Genomic DNA, 18,188 nt, shown 5'->3' on the forward strand with positions numbered 1-18,188 from the left:
GTCATACCATCCAAGATGTGCAGGACAAGGCTACCTCCCGCCTGTTAGTACTCTAAGGTTTTAATAAAGGAAAACAAGTTTTAGTAAAGGCTTCAGTTCATCATTCTGCATATTCATAAATTATCACCATTTATTATTTCCTATTTTTTCCATAAAATTCATATATGAGTAGCCTGGTGTTTCACTATAGCCTCTACTGCTGTTTTAGATTTCCTTCTGTGGCTGTCAGTCACTGTAACACTTTGTGGTTTTATCTTTGTGCAAGGGAAGCAGCTTTATATTATAATTGATTTATCATGTTGGGACATTATTTTTTTACTGTAGTCTTATATTACTCAGTTTGTACAGTATAATGTCATACTTCAGGTAATTAATTTGGTACTAATGCCATCATGCCTGAGTATGGAAAATGCCTTGGCTTATAGGTATGTGTTTTACTTAATACAAATCTACCAATCTGTTGCCATCGCCATAAGGTTTGTTTCAGTTGTAGGTATTAATATTTAAAAAGTATTGATTTGCCACATGTGATTGTTGGTATGAGATTCAATAGATTGATCATGAGTGAAGGGAGATCTTTCTTAGCGATTAGGGTAGGAGCAAGGTTGGAAGATTGAGCACAAAACCTCCTGTAGTGTTTAATGTAACAGTTTCCATTCCTTCCTCCTGGAAAGCAGGCTATCTCTGAAGCTACCTTCACTGCCTTTCAAAAGATTAAGAGTACTGTAGTAACATTATAAAGTATTTTGATTGTAAATCCTCCTGTATACTGTGCTCTTCTGTGTTTATACACTACTGATTCAGGTGGATTTTATTATGTTTTGATCCTGATGTTGTCACCTGGTGTAATGTGCCCATCATCTCTTATTTGTTTTACTGTGTACTTGTGTTGTTGAGCCTAATAGGGCAGAGGTTTGTAACTGTACAAGCACCTAAAAATTTTAGATATGTTTTATATTTCACAAGGGGCAAACCTTTTCTTATAATGAAGTTCTTATGCCATTCATGATGCTAAATATAAGATTTTGCAAAGAATAGCTTTTATTTTGTGAAACATTAAATAAAAAAAAAAAGAATTGCTAGTTAGGCTGGTCGAAAAATTCATGTGTGGGAGATCCAAGATTCTCATTGGTGACCACGTAGAGGCAAACCAACGAAGTCAGTCAAAAAGGGTCCCCCCCAGTCACCTTACGCTGTTGACATATTTCCGTTTCTCGAAGGAAACTCAGATTATGGAAACTCTTTCTTTCGATCTTGATTTTTTATAATCTTCTGTAGTATTCCCTCATTTTCTTTTTCTTATAAAAAGCAGAGTTTTAGAGTTCACACTTCCTTTGACATGAAGATACTGTATGTGAGCAAAAATTAAATTATTTATATATCAACTAATTCAAGTTAACACTCTCTGTTCTCTAAGTATAATAATATTAAGTCATGTATTTCATAATTATAGAATTGTTTCTTCATGTGATCTACATCTTTTTCTTTATTTGTAAAGGTCGTTGTTTTTCGTTTGTTTTGTTTTGGGCGATTTTTTCTTTATTTTACGATAGTAAAGTATGGGTGTCCTTTAATGAAAAGGATTAACCCAGGGCTACTGACCCAAAGCTATAATTGTTTTCCTCCTCACTATCCCCTTAGGGTAAATGCAGATTTGACAACACTTGAGGAAAGAATGTGTCACATTGTCTTACTGTTTTCATATGCTATTTCTAGCAATATTTAGTCACAAAATTGCCCTCAGTTATCATTAGATATGGTTTTCATTTAAAGTCTTCTTTTAAAGAATAACAAGTAGGTCTCCAAATGCCATTCCCATAGTGGGGAAAGTACATTTGGCATTGCTGCTGCACCCTTTCACACCCACTTTTGACCGAATACGCTCGACATACTATAGGTAAAATGCATTTTTCTTGCTGGTTCTTACACATGCCATCTAATTCATTACAGACTGAAATAAAAGAGGAATTGAAGGATGAAGTGAAGCAAGAACCTATGTCAGTACCCTTGGGACCAGATGATCCAATTGAAGAAGAAAACAGCTGGGAAGGTTATCGAGAGAGTAATGTTGTTGAAGATTCAGAGAGTTATCCTAAAGTCTCTTCAGCTCTACAGCCTCCTCCAGCATTACACCCTGTGGTGTCCAGTAGCAGCTTGAATCACGCTTCGTCAGTGTTACCCCTGGGATTCTTTCGTTTAGGATCATATGCTGTGGTTAGTAGTGTTCTCTTTGTTTTAAGTATGATTTAGTGTTCTCTTTGTTATAAGTATGATATGTACAGTTGTTATAGAAGAACCCATTAATTGTAGGAATGGATGAGAAGTAAAAATGTATAAGTACTGTAACCTTGGGCTGAAGTATATTGCAAAACTTTGAGATCATATTCAGGACTTTATGCAAGACAGACTTCTGAATGTTTATCCAGTAAAATGTGTTTTACTACAAATCCTTGAACCTTTTGAGGAAGCCACAAAGTGGAATGACATCTCACATGAGCTGGACATGTACACCGAGGCATTTCCTTTAAGATCTATCTAGTTTGTGTGGCTAGAGTTTGCATTGAGTATGGCTGCATATGACTAATGAGTTCATAAAATGAAGTGGAGTAAGTCGATATCAGTATTATGGGCATTATCTGTGTTAATTGAATGAAATACTTTAGTTAATAATCTGAAATTTATATAGCAGAGTGGTGGTCAAGCTTGGGAAAATTCCAGCCAGTCTCCAGAACCCACTACCCAAGAGGCTTCCCCAAGTGCAAGTCAGGGTGGAATGGTTAGTGTTAAGCTAACATTTGAGTTTTCAGTATTCAATGTATTCATTAGTTGTATAATCTATGAAAAATGAGGTATTTCAGTAAAAGTAACTTCAAGATTATTTTTTCATCTAACGACCCAATAACTACATTTAAAGATAAATAGTTATCAGTAACTACACAGTTTATACTAATTAATGTAAGAAAAAGTCCTTAGTTTAGATGTATATACTTGGGTTCTGTTTTTATATACGGCAGTTTTATTGTCATATTTTAGAAAATAAATTGTTTTGAAACTTTCTGTATGACATTGATATTTTTGTCCCTGTAACATTGAATTTTCAATTTAATTTGAAATCCTATCAAAGTTTTACTCCCTTATTTAAATGATTTAAATGGTGTTGTTTTGAAATCAGTTGTAATAAATTCATAAGGTTGTTTCCATTGTATAAAATGACATTAGGAATGGTAACAAAATCTTATATTTTCATTAGCCACTGTTAATTTTCATTCTTTTCTTGCAGGTTATTTGTTTTCTGCATGGATAAATTCTTTTGTGGTCGTTGTTAATTCATCAAATCATAATTTTTCAGAATCAGGCAACAATGTCACCAAAGCTCATGCCTTATGCAAGCTGTGCTAATTGTGGTACAAACAACACCAAGTTATGGCGTCGTAATGACAAAGGTAACAGTTCCGTTTGTTTGCCCTAGCAAAGTTTTTAAGTTGGTTCATCAGTCTTATATTGTACCTTTTCTTACACAAGCTTATTGTTTGTATTTTTGTAGTTTTGAAATTTCCTTTTATTTCAGGGGAAATTGTATGTAATGCCTGTGGATTGTATTTCAAGTTGCATGGGATAAATCGCCCAAGTCATTTATTTAGGACAGCACCCATGACAAGAAGAAGAAATCCCAAGAAGAAGAAAGAAGAGTCATTCAGCAAGATTCTTCCTTCTTTGAATTCTAAGCAACATGCTGGAGTGTCTGACATGGAAAGTGGAAGTTCTGAGCAGTTAGAGCAAAGTGGTAAGTCAAGAGGCACAAAAAAGTTGCATACAAGTACAGTAAGCATTGCTAGGGGCTTTTTGTATTTTCTTGCTGATGCACATGGTATTGCTTACATTGGATATCTTCATATTAATAACAGATTTCTTGTTTGTCCATTGAATTATTGAACAAGCCATGGGCCTGGTAAGTATGGTTGAATATATGGCAATTTGTATTTAGCCCACTGAAGATTTGCTGCTAGCCACAGTTGGCCACATATTTGTGGTCTTATAATGGTCGTAAAGTTGATAAGTCTTAAGTTACATAGGTTGTAAGTCAATGACTATATGTATGTCACTGATACAGCCTATTTGTATAAGTAGTGGTGAAAGGTTAGATAAAAAAAAAATGCTATATATTTACCATTATTTGGAATGAATCTTACCTACTGTCAGAGTTAGCTTATATCTTTGCGCCATTGGGTGCGTTTGGCATACAAAAAAAAAAAAAAAAAAAAAAAAAGCTTGGCTAACTGTCATGATCCCTAAAAAAATTGCAGGTTCTTTCAATCTTTAAAAAGATAAGGATTCAACACCAACAATTGAAATATGGGGAATGAATATAAAAAGAAACTCTCACAACACTACAAGAAGTTTATTCACAAGCATACTTATAAAGAAAATAAAATGTTGCTTTCCCGCAGCTTTCATTCAATGTGGTACAGAACAAAATAAATCAAAGCAGTTATAGATAGGGGGAACAGGTTGGAAGGTAGTGCAATTTAAACATAATTCTACAGGCAGTCCCCGCTTACCGGCAACATCGGTTTACGGTGTTTTGGTGCTTGGCTAGTGATGTCGTTAACTGGATTTTCGGCGCCAATCTCCGGTTAACATTACAGTTAAGTGAGGATTTTGGCGTGATCTCCAGTTAACAGTGCTGATCTCTGGTTAACGGTGCCAATATCCAGTTATCGGCGCTAATATCCAGTTAATGGCACCATTATCCAGTTAACGCTGCTATTTAGCTGGGTTTTTGGTACTATTATCAATGATTTTCGGTTAGCGACGATTTGGGGTTAGTGATGATTTTGGGTTAGCGGCGCTCAGCCGTGGACAGAATCCCCACCATTAACTGGAGACTGCCTGTATAGCACATTTTCAACTGCCCTTCCAGAAACTCTTCCAGCTGCTTCATCCACACACTTTCATTCTCCCATTACTTGTGCGTACAATACTTCTCATACTCCTAAAAAACTCACATATGTCTCTTCCCTTCCTGCTGCAAAATTTCTCAATCCGGGGAACCTCCCTCAGGAACACCATTTATGGCTTTTTCTCCTCTGCCTCACTAAAACCTTCACTACTACTACCACTTCCACTCTTCCAATAGCCATGCCATACCCACAGGTAAATTAACCCTACTAATAATAGTCAGCAAAAGTCAATGGGCAGCACCATCCCCTTTTACCGTCCAGTGTGCAAACAAACTAACAAATAAATGAACAAACATTTCAGAGTTTTAGTATTATATACTGGACCAACGGGTCACTTTTTATTTACATTTTTAACAAAAGGTCCATACCAATACCCATACCCATATCCATACCATACCCATATCTGTATCATACCCATATACCATACCATTATCCATATCAGTACTATATTTATACCCTTACCCATATCCATTCCATACCCATACCTTACCGTACCCTACCCATACCCAAACCCATATCTGTACCATACCCATACCCATATCTGAACCATACCCTACCCATACCCATATTCCTACTGTACTCATACCCATATCCATACCATACCCATATCTGTATCATACCCATACCCATACCCACAGCTCAGTTAACCCTACTAATAATAGCAAAAGTCTGTGGCAGTACCAGGGGGGGGAAAGGGAAGGGGGAGTAGGAGGGTAGGAGGGAGAGGGGTGAATGGAGAGGGAAGGTGGATTAGGAAGATGGAGGGGAGGGGATGGGGAAGGGGGATGGAAGAGTGAAGGGGAAGTGGGGAGGGAAAGGGTGAGGAGAGGAGGAAGGGGAGGGGAGGGAAGATTGAAGGTGAGAGGGGGGGAGGAGGGGAAGGGAGAAGGGAGGGGGATGTAAGAGGGAAGATGGAAGGGGAGGGGTGAGGAGGAGAGGGGAAGGGGAGGGAGGGAAGGAGAGAGGGAGGGCACAGCTAAAATTAACACTTGATCTTGTGCTTTGGGAGGGAGGGAAAGGGAAGGGCAGTGGAAGAGGAAAGGGAGGGGGAGGGAAGGGGAAGGGGAGGACACAGCTAAAGTAACACTTGTTCTTGTGCTCGGGAGGGAGGGAGATGGAAGATGGAAGGTGAGGGGGAGGGGTAGGAGGAAGGGAAGGAGAGGAGAGCTTTAGTATTATATAAATAGATAATTGAGAATAAGTCAGCCAGTTTCTCCTAACACCACTTGCTATTCTCACACATTAAGAAAACAGCCTCTCTTCTAATGTTGTGAGCAATCTGTACCTGAGCATCAGGAAATTTTTATTTTGGGAGCTACTTTGAATGGCCCACTCTACCTTTAAAATTCATTATTTCAAAACACAAACTCCGAAAGGCACCCTCTAGAGTACGAGCTTTCAGAAAAACTAAGTATCACGGCTGTATCTTTTACTGTTATTGCTCCACAGGTATGTTAGGACCCTCACCCACCCACCTACACTCTACCGCATTCCTTGAACGCCAAAAATCGATATCTGGATCTCCGGAATGGCTTAATGGATTTCGGTGAAATTTGGCACAATTAGAGACCTTAGCGGGAAACCTTTACAGCCAGAGTTTCATCCCAGTCGGTTGAATATTTCCAGAGTTAGAGAGGGCCAAAGTCAGCGTTTTTGTGGACTCCGGGTTGCTGGGCTTTACTAAACACCAACTACCGTGGCGGTTGATAGTTTTCCCCAAACTATGGTCTCTGAGACTTCTTCAGATTGGGAGTTAGCTTGCTCAGCGTCAGCCAGTATTTCGCCGATATCCATCTTCGTACTGGATGGATCAACACCTATTTTTTTTGTTCCAAACTGCTGTCGAACTTTCTTTGCTGAAAGTGTGTCAAGATCGGCACCTTTTAGAATTTAGTGTTGTGTTTGGAGGAAAAGGGGAGAAGGACGGCCTGACCAAGTGTTTTTGTTTGTGCAATCTGGCAGCTTCACATTCTCTCCATATTTTTTCACTCCTCTGCCTTATCTCTTCCTCTATTTGCAACTGCTCTTCTAATTTTCTCTTTCTTCGGGGTTATTCTTCCACTATTATTTCATTGTCCCTTTCATAATATTCTAATCCCTTGTCCTGTGAAGGGAAATCTCTGTTCTTACGTTTGTGCTTCTTTGATTCCTTTTCTCTGGATCAGGCAAAGGGGAGCCCCTCAGTCTACCCTAACTCTCAAACAAACTGCAAATAAAAAAAGAGAAAAAACACTCAAACAAACTACAAGTAAAAAAAGAGAAAAAACAAAGATTTATAATGCTCAGATACAACACATTCATAAACAAAAAAAAAAACACTAACGAACAACACATTGGTTTCAAAAACACAAACCTCTTCTCACAAACCCAATTTTCCATACTATCACCACCACAATGTAACTATTTTTGACTCATTTGCAAAATGTTCAAATTTAGTATGTGTAAAGCCCTTAGTCCTATCGTTGCGGCAGGGACGCTTTCTCCTGAACCAGATATGATAGTTACCTTGCTTTCTATCTTATTGTTAGTTGTTAGGAAATCCCGTTATTGAATTTTGGGAGCATGAAGGTATACATTGATGTATAGGAGCGCACCTTCATATATGAAGGTGGTAGTTGTCTTTAGTTTTGGATTGTCGGTTATGGGCTTTCGACCCAGACATAGGAGTCACTAGTACTTTACAAGATAGAGTCCTTTTTTCCCCCCTAAGGATTCTCTAGCAAGTCTCGCTACGAGGGCCTTACACCCTATTGTGGTTCCAATGTCTGGCGACAGTACTTGCCAGTAAGGATCACACAACAGGCAAGAATCTTGAGAATCTTTTCTCTCCTTGTTAAACAGCTTTTAGTTCGCTCAGCTGAGCATTGTTTCTCTGGCCGCACTAACCTACCATCCTCATTCAATGTGGTAGTCAGCTATCTTTAACAGTAGGTAAGAATCATTCCAAATAATGATAATTTTCATGATAAAATTAGTTATTTTGATACTTACCACCTACTGGTAAAATGGAAACCACCCAGCCTCCTCACATCTTAGTGGGTGGTCATGAAGAATTCTGACAAGAACAGAAACATCCCAGCCCCACCTGGTGGGAAACAGGTGATTACAGAGACAGTCCTAGCCAGTTAGCCAAGTATTATTTTTTTATTTTATTTTTTTTTTTATGCCAATTCCACTTAATGGCGCGAAGATATAAGCTAACTTTAAGGGGATCGGCCGCCTAAAAACCCAAAATATCTTTAAAAAATTCAATTTGCTGAAAAAAATTCTATGGCTTCGTATAGGGTTCAAGAATGTGTCCACGAAATATTATGCTAAAATTTGCCTTATTTCTCTAGTTATGGCCTCAAATGTAACAATAACTATATACCCATAATACACCAGTAGCATAAATGATTTAGTCTGGTATAGTTTTTTGCGATATATGTTACTTAAAACTTCCTTTGAAATGAAATGTATAATGTCAATAATATCCTACTTGGCACCTTTTTAGTTATTCCTAACCATGACAACGCACACGTCATACCATGACGCCGACTGTGGCCGAGAGTTGCCTATAAACTTCCAAGCCAGAAGGACATGTTTTTCATGCTCGCTAGCCTTGACTGAACTCTGTATTTTCTGCGGTGTTTTTGGTTTTTTCACCATGCCTAAAAGATCAAAGAGTTCACTTCATGCTTCTAGAATGCGGAAAAGCCAAGTGGAAAAGTCCAGGCGAGAAGTAGAAGAAAGAATTCAAGAAATTAGTGCCATAGAGGGGAATGGAGTGACGGAGAGAGAGAGAGCTGTCGTCCAGCAAACGGTGCAGGCAACGATCTCTGCTGACCAGGGACCAACCACATCCACCCCTAAACGCATCTTTATTCGTTCGCCACTACTAAAGGGCAAAGATATTTTAGAAGAAGAAAGCAGTAGCTCGGAGGCTGATATTATAGACGATCCTTAAAATAAAATGATTATAATAAGTGAAGCAAGACTTGATGAATTACTTGAGTCACGAATCCCTAATTGTGAATATAAAGTAATTCCCAGGATCCATTTGGCAAGGGATGGATTCGAGACACTAATAAAAAAGTGTAGGCAACTATGATACCCTAGAGTAATACCTTGCAACAAGATCAGACGGGGGGGGACCAGGAACCTAAAATTTATAATAATGTGTCTTAGGTACATAAATAATCAAGTAATATTCTTATATATAATCATTTTGCATTAATTAATATCCAAAAAATGAAAATTAAAACCATAAAATTAATTGTAACACAGTCTTTGAAGGCCCTTTTACTTTTTTTATGTAACTAAAACTTTGAAGGCCCGTTTCTCAAAACAAGTTTTTCGCCCTTAAAATGCATCTCCTCCCTTAGTATTGGACCAGTCTAAATGAAATTTTATATATAACATGGGGAAACATGGTAGATTAATAAAATGCCGGGGATTTTTAATAATTTGAGTTGCTAATTTTTGGTCATTTTTTTTCTGTCATTTTCCCGAGAAAATTTCATAAAGAAAAAAAAATTCATATCTCGAAGAAGAATTGAAAAATCAAAAATCCCTGGCATTTTATTGAAGGTTCATATGTGTTTTATACGTGGTTCAAATCCCATCCCTTAAAAACTAAAAGCAAAGGAGAAGATGCATTTTGAAAATGACCAATTTTGGCCGGAAATCGCTGTGGCGTCACAAAACCTAAGGTCATTGACCAAAAATTTTTTCCCCAGAAGTTCCACATAATGTCCTTAAACAAACCCCCTATATATCAACAACCTGTCATTAAAAAAGTGGGAAACCGGCCGATCCCCTTAATGGTAGGTAAGTATCAAAATAATTGACTTATCGTATAAATTATCATTTTATTCCTAAAATGGACTTGGAGAGAGAGAGAGAGAGAGAGAGAGAGAATGCACATCCTTCTTTAATTTTTCTTATTAACAAAAAATTTTGAATTTTACATTTCCTGTCGATTATTTGACAGTTTCTTGAACTATCGTATTATCGTTGTTTGTGACATCATCGCCAGTTGGGACCATCCCTGGTCTGTGGTTAATTTGAAAATGAATGTTATGAGTAAATTCTTGCTAAATCAAAATTGTGATGTTAGAAAACGAATCTCCATAACTGGATATCTGACATTGTTATCAGCATCACTGTCCGCCATTTACAGGAATGAACTTCCTGCATCTGGGTCTTGTATGCTCTTCATAGGCTGTTGTGATTCACCCTCCATGCTAAATTAATGTAGCTAAATTTATTTATTGGTTTTTTTGTATAACAAACTGTTTTTGAAAAAAAATTTTTATACAAAACCATTGATCAGGTTCTTCAGTGCCCTCCTCACTTCCCCTTACTCCTCTAGATAGGGTTTGGTGCAGGAGAAAAAGAGATTTTGCAGATGGAAGGTGGACTTGGAGGTTGAACATGCATAAGGGAACCTTTCTTCTTTCAACTCTTGAAGTCAGTTAGCTAGGTCTGTTCTACATGGAATAAGGCTTATTATGATTATGGTTTGTATATAAAATTAGGATGTTTTATAAGCAATATTTTAGCTACATATTGTGAAAAAAATATTACAGTAACCAAGTTACATTTATTACCAGACCCACCCATGGACAGAGAGAATATCCCAGAAACAGATCCACAGGATGGGTTGGCTGTTTTGAATGCTGCTTTGACTTTAAACTCCCTCTTAGCAAAAGCCAAAGCTCACCAGTCTGCAACTAGGGAGGCTTTAGCATCTCAGATGGCTTCACCACCTTCCAGCAAAGTAAGTATTGAATATTTTTTGTTGTAGCTGCGCTGTCAGCATGTAAACCTTCTTATGTGTGCTGTCTCAGAGTGGCACGAATATCAGAATTCCCATAGCTTTGTTTTGAAAATATGTTTACAGTGGTTAACCATTACCCGTAATTACTTCTGTTCTAAACCTTTTCTGTAAAATTCTGCTTGATTATTATTATTAATTTTTTTTTGTATTGAAACAAGCAGATACTGTAGTGTGTTGGGAAATTTCAATGTACTTTGTGATAAGGTAAAATGAGAGAAGGAAGAGACATGTCATTTATATTTTTATGTCTTCAAAATGCCCTTTTTTCTTCTTTTTCTTCTTCAGCCTTATGAACAATACCTAACTTTCATGCAGCGTTTGCTGAAACTTATTTCTCAAAAGTTAGATGTGAGTCAAAAGTTACACCTAGAATAGTTAAAGCTTCAGACTCATTGCACCATTGGCATACTGAACAATTTTGTTTTCCAGGGCAACAACCATATCACATGTATACACTAAAAATAACAGTGGACCAAGAACACTACCCTGTGGAACTGCGGACAGAATAGGTCTTGGTTCACTAAAGATCCCACCCACAGCAACTTGCTGCTGCTTAAGTGTAAGGAAATTTTGAAGTAATCCTAAAACATCCACCCACTCCAAGATTCTGAAGTTTATAAAATTTAATAAGTGCCTTGTGATTTACTAAATCGAAAGCAGCACTAAAATCTATTTGAATCACACTGCATTCAAAACCCCAGTTAAGGTTTCCTTGCAAATGCCAAGTCAAGTCTGAAAGAGCATCGCAGGTACCTAACTGCTTCCTATATACTTCCTTAAGCCTGCTTGTGCTAGGGAACATCTATGAGTAGTACATAAATTGCTCCTCTTGTTTTCATAACAATTACCCTTCTCATCCTCGTCAGTGTTCATGTACTGGTAGAATCAATATTTTTTTTCTGATATTACCAGTGATTGGACAGGAGAGCAAGATCACCTTCACTGCAGCTAGATTTCATTATTTGAAATAAACATTATTTAACACAAAGAAGTTAGTCCCAGCCACTTTTTGTAGGGAAAGCTCAAAGCTCTTTTTTTTTGTTTTCATTTTGTATGTTTTCATTCATAAATGGGATCCTGATATCCTGCAAGTTGGTGTTAGGGGCAACCAACAGATTATTGTATACTATTGTACTCATGCCAGCCATCAGCAGTCTGAAGCCAGCAAAGATATCTTTATAACGGTAACGAGGGATTTCAGATGTCCTGCCAGTTGGGAGAAAAGTCATCATACTGAAGTTCTGCAGACATTTCTTTCCAGAGACAAGGCAGCCACAGAAGATTGTATGCCTTACAAACCCAGTTCATATTTTCACCAAAAGTGGCTTCTTCTTGCATGGCCTTCCTTGTCTGATTCCTCATCATTCCCATCAGGGAACTCAACTAGAGCATTATGTCAAGAGACAGGTTGAAGCGGGCCTTCCTTGGAGTGACTGGGATGATTGAAGAGGAGGGTGTCCTAGGAGCAGTCTGGTGAGAACTTCCTGGTCTTCTGTCCTGGGTCACAGGCACCATGGGCAGCAAACTCGTCCTCTTTGGATGACTGGGGGTGACTGACCTTGACAAGGGATTAACATCCCTGGAAGACTGAGAAAGGGATGGAGAAGAGAATTAGCTCCCATAAACCTTCATTCATAAGGCAAAAGCCCTATTTTAAAGCAGGTTACTTGTGGACACCTTTTCAGAGGTGGCGGTCAGTACACAACTATGAATGAAGTCTGAATTAGCACCATTATTACAGGATGCACCATTGTTACAGGATGTGGATGAAGGTAACTGTGCCAATAATCGCAGTAGCTGAATGAAAGATGATATCTGTTGGTAGATGAAGAACGCTTGGAGGGCAGCAGTTAATACATTCCTTAGAGGAGGATACTTGAGGAGGTGCATGTACTGAAACCTGATTCAGTACCCCAGAAGGCACTCTTAGAAAAGATGGTTTTTGGGACTAGGAACTAGGCTGTCTTCTATCTCAGGATGTAGTAACAGCAAGTCCATAGGATTAGGGATTGGAAGATTTGAAAAAGCAGGAGTGTCAATAACATTACCAAGATGTGAAATTCATATTGGGAAAATCAAGCACGATAAAAATAAATGTTTCAGAATTGCTATGAATACAAGCAAGATTAAAATATTTCTTTTTCATATGACAAACATTTCATTCTTACTGGGAGGCACTTATCTTGTGATTGGTACACATTTTATTGGTAAAGAAAGTAAAGTTGAGACTATGAGTGGCGTTGAAAGGGCCTTTGTTTTAGTGACAAAGTCTTTCTATTCATCATATTACCACTGTTTGTTCAGGCAGCTGCTTAGTGTTAAGTTTGTCTAACCTTCCTCAATGTTTACCTGTAAGAGGTTTGAGTATTACAACATTTAAAAGCAGTACAAATTATTTTGTTGCTTTTTATTGAAATCTTTTACTAAAAAAATTTCTCTGTGTATGTAAGGCAAGTATCTGTTCATATTGATGGAATTTTGTACATGTCACTGTTTTTGTAGCCATTATACTTGAATTTAATTTTCCATTTAGGGGGTGTCAGAAACAAGTGAATCACGGCCACCACCTCCTCCATTACTCAAGATCCCTGTACCGGTAACTGAATTAGAATCTCAGGGTACTGAGGAAGATAGCCCTCAGGACCCAGGAGGAACACATCCTTCAGGACCGCACATCATTATCAAGTCCAATCCTGCAGTGCCAACCCAACAACAGGATGATGAAGGCAGGAAAATCATTTCTCAGCTACTAGATAAGTAAATTAATTCTTTCATATTTTACTAAGTATTGTAACGAAACACTATGTGTTGGTGTAAATCTTGGTCTTAAGAAGTTGTACAGCTTTTGTATTAAACAGAAATAATACTGACAGTACTGCTGACAAAGTTCCTCTCTTGGTTTTACACATTTAAGCTCAAAAATGCCACTATGCATGTTCAGGGGGAAGAGAGGATCTGAAATTATTTTCTGACAGAAAAGTTCAAGCAATGCCAATTTTAGTGAGTGTGGTGTGGGCATCTTCGTCTCATTAAATTAGTAAGGTATACTTTCTGCTTTAATCTGTATTCTTTAAGTTTGTGAATCTCACAAATGTATGCATTTCAAGGAGTATATATCATATATTCACTGCTTTAAAGCTATTGTCACTTGACATGGCAGATACATATCATATCAGAAATAGTTGGTGGAATCTCATGATGGTGTCATAACTCAGAGATGGGGAGAGTATTTTTCACATTTAATATGTAAATTTTGTATGAATGTTTTCTGTTTTTATAAGTAAGATTTGTAAAGATTCTGGATTGTATGAGAAAGTTATTTACTTGACTGTTCCGGTTTATTTTTAGTTATTTATTACGCTGACCCAAGAGGGTTCAATCATTTTTAAGTGTGATTTATGAATGACATCAAAGTTAAGCAGTACTGTATTTTTTGTTTGCCCTAACGTTAGCTATGAAATACATTCTATGATGTATAATTGATATTATGAAGTACTTGATATTAAGAAAACCCATCTTGTGACCTGAATGTTCATATTGATAATAATGCTGTTGATTCATTTGAACAGTTTTTTAGACTGGTGAGAACTTTGTTGATTGAACTCCAAAGAGGTTGAAGCATTAGCTTTAATGTTGCTCAAGCAGTCATTTTTGAAGTTGTTACCTCAAGAATTCAGGGTCCATTTAATCCTCAAAAATTTCACTGACTCAGTGCTGTAAAATGTGATTGTAATGCAAGACTGTGGGTATGAAAGTTTTATTTGTAATGTTTGGTATTTTTCCACAGTTGATTTTCCCAGTGAATAACAAAAGGGTTTTGGGTGGTAAGCAGCATCCAGATAGTTAAGAACTTAACCAACTTTAGGAAGTAGTACAGATTTTACTAAAGATTGAGAATCGCTTTTTATTTTTAGTTAACATCAATACCTTAAATCTAGTTTTGTTATTATTGTATTTACTTATGGTCATAAGCAGCTAAGTTTCATGTAATTGGACTCGGATACACACACACACACACACACACGCACACTGCTTTTCCATGTAGACTGCTGTTAGTTTTGCTGTCAGACTTCCTTTTAAATTTTATTTTTCCCCCTCACAAATTGTTCTAGTCTTCTAGTAAGTCTTCCATTCTTTTATCCTTTTGAAAGTAGCTATCACAAAACCTCCATGAGTCTATTTTAAAGTTTTAATTTGATAACACCACTTTCATTAAACTTGTGGACCTAACTTTCGACTTTGTATCAAAATGTCATTGTTTTTTAGAGGATTATTTGGAGTAGCTAATGAGAAAACTTTGACTCTTGAGCTTTCTTCTCCCATTGTTAGCATTATTAGAAAATATGATGCCTGAACTGTTGAAAATGTACAAGGAAAAACAGTGGTTACTGTATTTTTAATCTACTTAAAAAAGAAATAATAGTGTCTTAAATGTCATACTGTATCTGTTCTTGTCATTCGTTATACTCAAAACATGATATTGTTTCTAACATGGTAATGCTCAATATTTTTACTGTATTTCTACTTAAATACTTTGCTTTAAATTTGTTGTATATTTAGTAGATAGGATTAATATTAACAGGATAGCATGTGTCATAACACCAGCATATAGGGCAGAGGGCCTTGTAGGGGCAGTCTGCTCATGGTAAGTGACACAGTAATGGTTAATGTATTTTTTAAGTTGCATTGATGAAGCTATTATACATTTAATTTAAGACTTGGGCAGCTCTTTTTGTCCATATTTATGAGGTTGTAAATGTCCATGTCATCTTATTTTATTTTTCTTGAAAAGGATGCAGAATTATTGCACAAATTCTCTGTACTCTTGCTTTAATACTTTAAGGGAAATTATAAGAATTGGGAATGTCAGGGTTTTATATTTCCCGACCACAGTATTTTTTCACTAATGGACCCACACAGGAATGGTGCATGTAAAACAAGCCACTGCAGCATATACATTTAGTTTTTACATATTGCTGTGCCTCTTGATTTATGTAATTTTTTTTTCTTTCCTTTAACCAAAAAGAAAAACTTGTGAAGAAAAAAATATAACTTTTGTAGGTGTTTTACATATTGGTATAGACGCAGCCAATGAAAGTAATTACTTTTTCTTAAGTGCTGTACTCTGTACTGTTTTATATACAATTATTTAGTTTACATGTATTGTGGTGTAAGCAAGAATTCTTAATAATGCTTTATCACACTGGCTAAAATGGAGAAAATTTTTCCTTAATTTTTGTAGCTTTTGTTCTTTCTTGTCTTGAATTTTTTGTAGAATACATACTTACGATTAGTCACATTTAGGTTTTTTTGTCTCATCATCTATTCAAGAGTGAAATATTTTGGGACTGTACTTTTTAATTTTTTGTTTTTTTGCTCCAGGCTGCTGTATTGAATACAGACTTTTTATCAGAATGGAGAGGGTTTTGGCTGAATATGGAATTGTAGGTTAATCTGTGCTAATCTACCTTTATGAAAGATAAATTTGAATAGTGCACAGTGTGAAATTGAAAGATATACTTCAGTTTATTTTTTTTCATAGTATGTTCTAGTTTTTCTTTGTGGGTGGACTTCATATTTATTTATATATTTATTTCTGAGGCAAATCCAACATTGCTCATAATTAATAACATCAAGGCTGTTGAAGTAGTGGATACTTCATTGTCATATTGTTGTGCCACTGGGCATATGGCAAAGAATTTTTAGCAAATGGCACTTTTATTTTTATCATAGGTAAATGAGTCAAGTGTTTCATATGATAATATTTGGTTTGTATTCAGTTTCTTTGAAAAGATGGTGACTTCATGTTTAGTAAAGTATTGTTACAATTTTTTTCCCTCAGTAATTATTAATTTTCAAGAGCCAATCTACCTACTTTTCTTATAATTATTTAGTATAATTATAATTCAGCTGTTGCACTTAATCTTATAATTTTTTGGTTGTCAACACTATCTAGTGCCTTGGCTGTATGTCCTGTTACAGTGACAACTATCTGCAGGCTTTTGTTTTATCAAGCATCTATTTCAAATGTGGTATATGTAAGATATGTCAACCAGATTTGTTTTTGTTTATTCTTAAGTGTAAAGTATGCAATACTTATAATGTTTCTTGATATTAGCCAATTACAAGGAATATACTAAGGGCTACTTGTAAAGTTTGCTGCTTTTTACTTTATTTTAATTATTTAATCTTGTTAGTTTTATGCCAAAGGATTAACCATGATAAAGGTAGCTCTGATGCCCTGATTTTGGTCCTGTTGTATAGGGTTGTAATCATGTAATGATCAAAGTGATTGTACAATGTCACAAAGATTTTTTGTTCCTATTCTTTACATGAGAATGAACAGTGAATGTAATGTGATGAATATTTTTCATCCATTGAACTGGTAAATCCTTTTTTGGGTTTAGCTCCCCAAGAGTTGACATTGTATTATACCATTTTTCTAATACTTAAGTATATTTTGGTCCCATGTTAAACCTTTTTGATATATTACAATGGGTCCAGTAGCGCCTAAACTTCTATTTAATCAACAAGAACCAGATATCATGGATAGCGCCTTCAGTTTTAGTTTTTAGTGGTGACATAAGTTATTAATAGTTATACTGTATTTAGGTTTGATGGCCTGCTAAATATTTCACTTTGACTTAAGTCTTGTTTTATGGGTGTATACTAATTCTTATGCATGTTTTATTTTTATTTATTTATTTTTTGTGGGTTCAGAATTGCTTGATCAATATTTTCGTAGCAATTCTAGCGGTTGAATCAGTGTGTGGATATGCATGTCTGTGTGTGTGTGTGTGTGTTACAGGCCAAAGAATTGCCCTGTTCAGCAGCAACCTACCTCTTTTGTGTGGGTGTACATGTTTGTATGCGTGTGAATACTGATGTCTTTTCTTCTTGAGCAGCTTCTTATTACAATCATAAAAAATCTGGCCAATTTAGTGGAAGTAGATTTGGTCATGGTGGATATTGTCACTGCTCAGCCTAAGTGTAATTATGTTAAATGTTGGATGTATTATTGAGGCAAAAAACATTGCATCAGAATGATTTTCTATTTCGGTTCTGAATTTCTTGTCATATTTGAGATTTAATCCATATCACATTAATTGCAGAGCACTGATGTAGTATCGAAACACTTTCCGAGATGCTTATGGTTGACTTAATTTTGATAATCATCTATACAAAAATGCAGGAAATGACTCTAGAATTTGGTCTCTTGTGGGAAAAGAAAACAAGAACATTTTTCATTTTACCATGATTTTTTGGGGTCTCTCTCTCTCTCTCTCTCTCTCTCTCTCTCTCTCTCTCTCTCTCTCTCTCTCTCTCTCTCTCTCTCTCTCTCTCTTCCTGGCTACCAGATATTTGGATCAACATGGTGAACCAGTTAATTCAACAAAAATTGTTCG

General features: G+C 36.4%; 1 protein-coding gene across 4 annotated transcripts in view; it reads left to right on the top strand.

The window, feature by feature from the left end:
* The window catches only part of LOC136835071 (modifier of mdg4-like), an 81,772-nt gene extending 65,959 nt beyond the window's left edge, over positions 1–15,813 (top strand). The window contains exons 6-11 of one of the 4 annotated variants that reach the window (XM_067098238.1): positions 1,951–2,214; positions 2,687–2,776; positions 3,350–3,443; positions 3,569–3,784; positions 10,556–10,722; positions 13,316–15,813. In XM_067098238.1, the coding sequence (XP_066954339.1) occupies positions 1,951–2,214; positions 2,687–2,776; positions 3,350–3,443; positions 3,569–3,784; positions 10,556–10,722; positions 13,316–13,543 (1,059 nt within the window). In that variant the 3' untranslated portion in view covers positions 13,544–15,813. Of the gene's footprint in view, positions 1–1,950; positions 2,215–2,686; positions 2,777–3,349; positions 3,444–3,568; positions 3,785–8,645; positions 8,823–10,555; positions 10,723–13,315 lie in introns of those variants that run through there. The other 3 variants (XM_067098239.1, XM_067098241.1, XM_067098242.1) reach the window with 3 other exon arrangements.
* The last annotated feature ends 2,375 nt before the right edge of the window (positions 15,814–18,188 follow it).

Source organism: Macrobrachium rosenbergii, chromosome 54, assembly GCF_040412425.1.
Source record: "Macrobrachium rosenbergii isolate ZJJX-2024 chromosome 54, ASM4041242v1, whole genome shotgun sequence".
Classification (NCBI taxonomy): Eukaryota; Metazoa; Arthropoda; class Malacostraca; order Decapoda; family Palaemonidae; genus Macrobrachium; species Macrobrachium rosenbergii.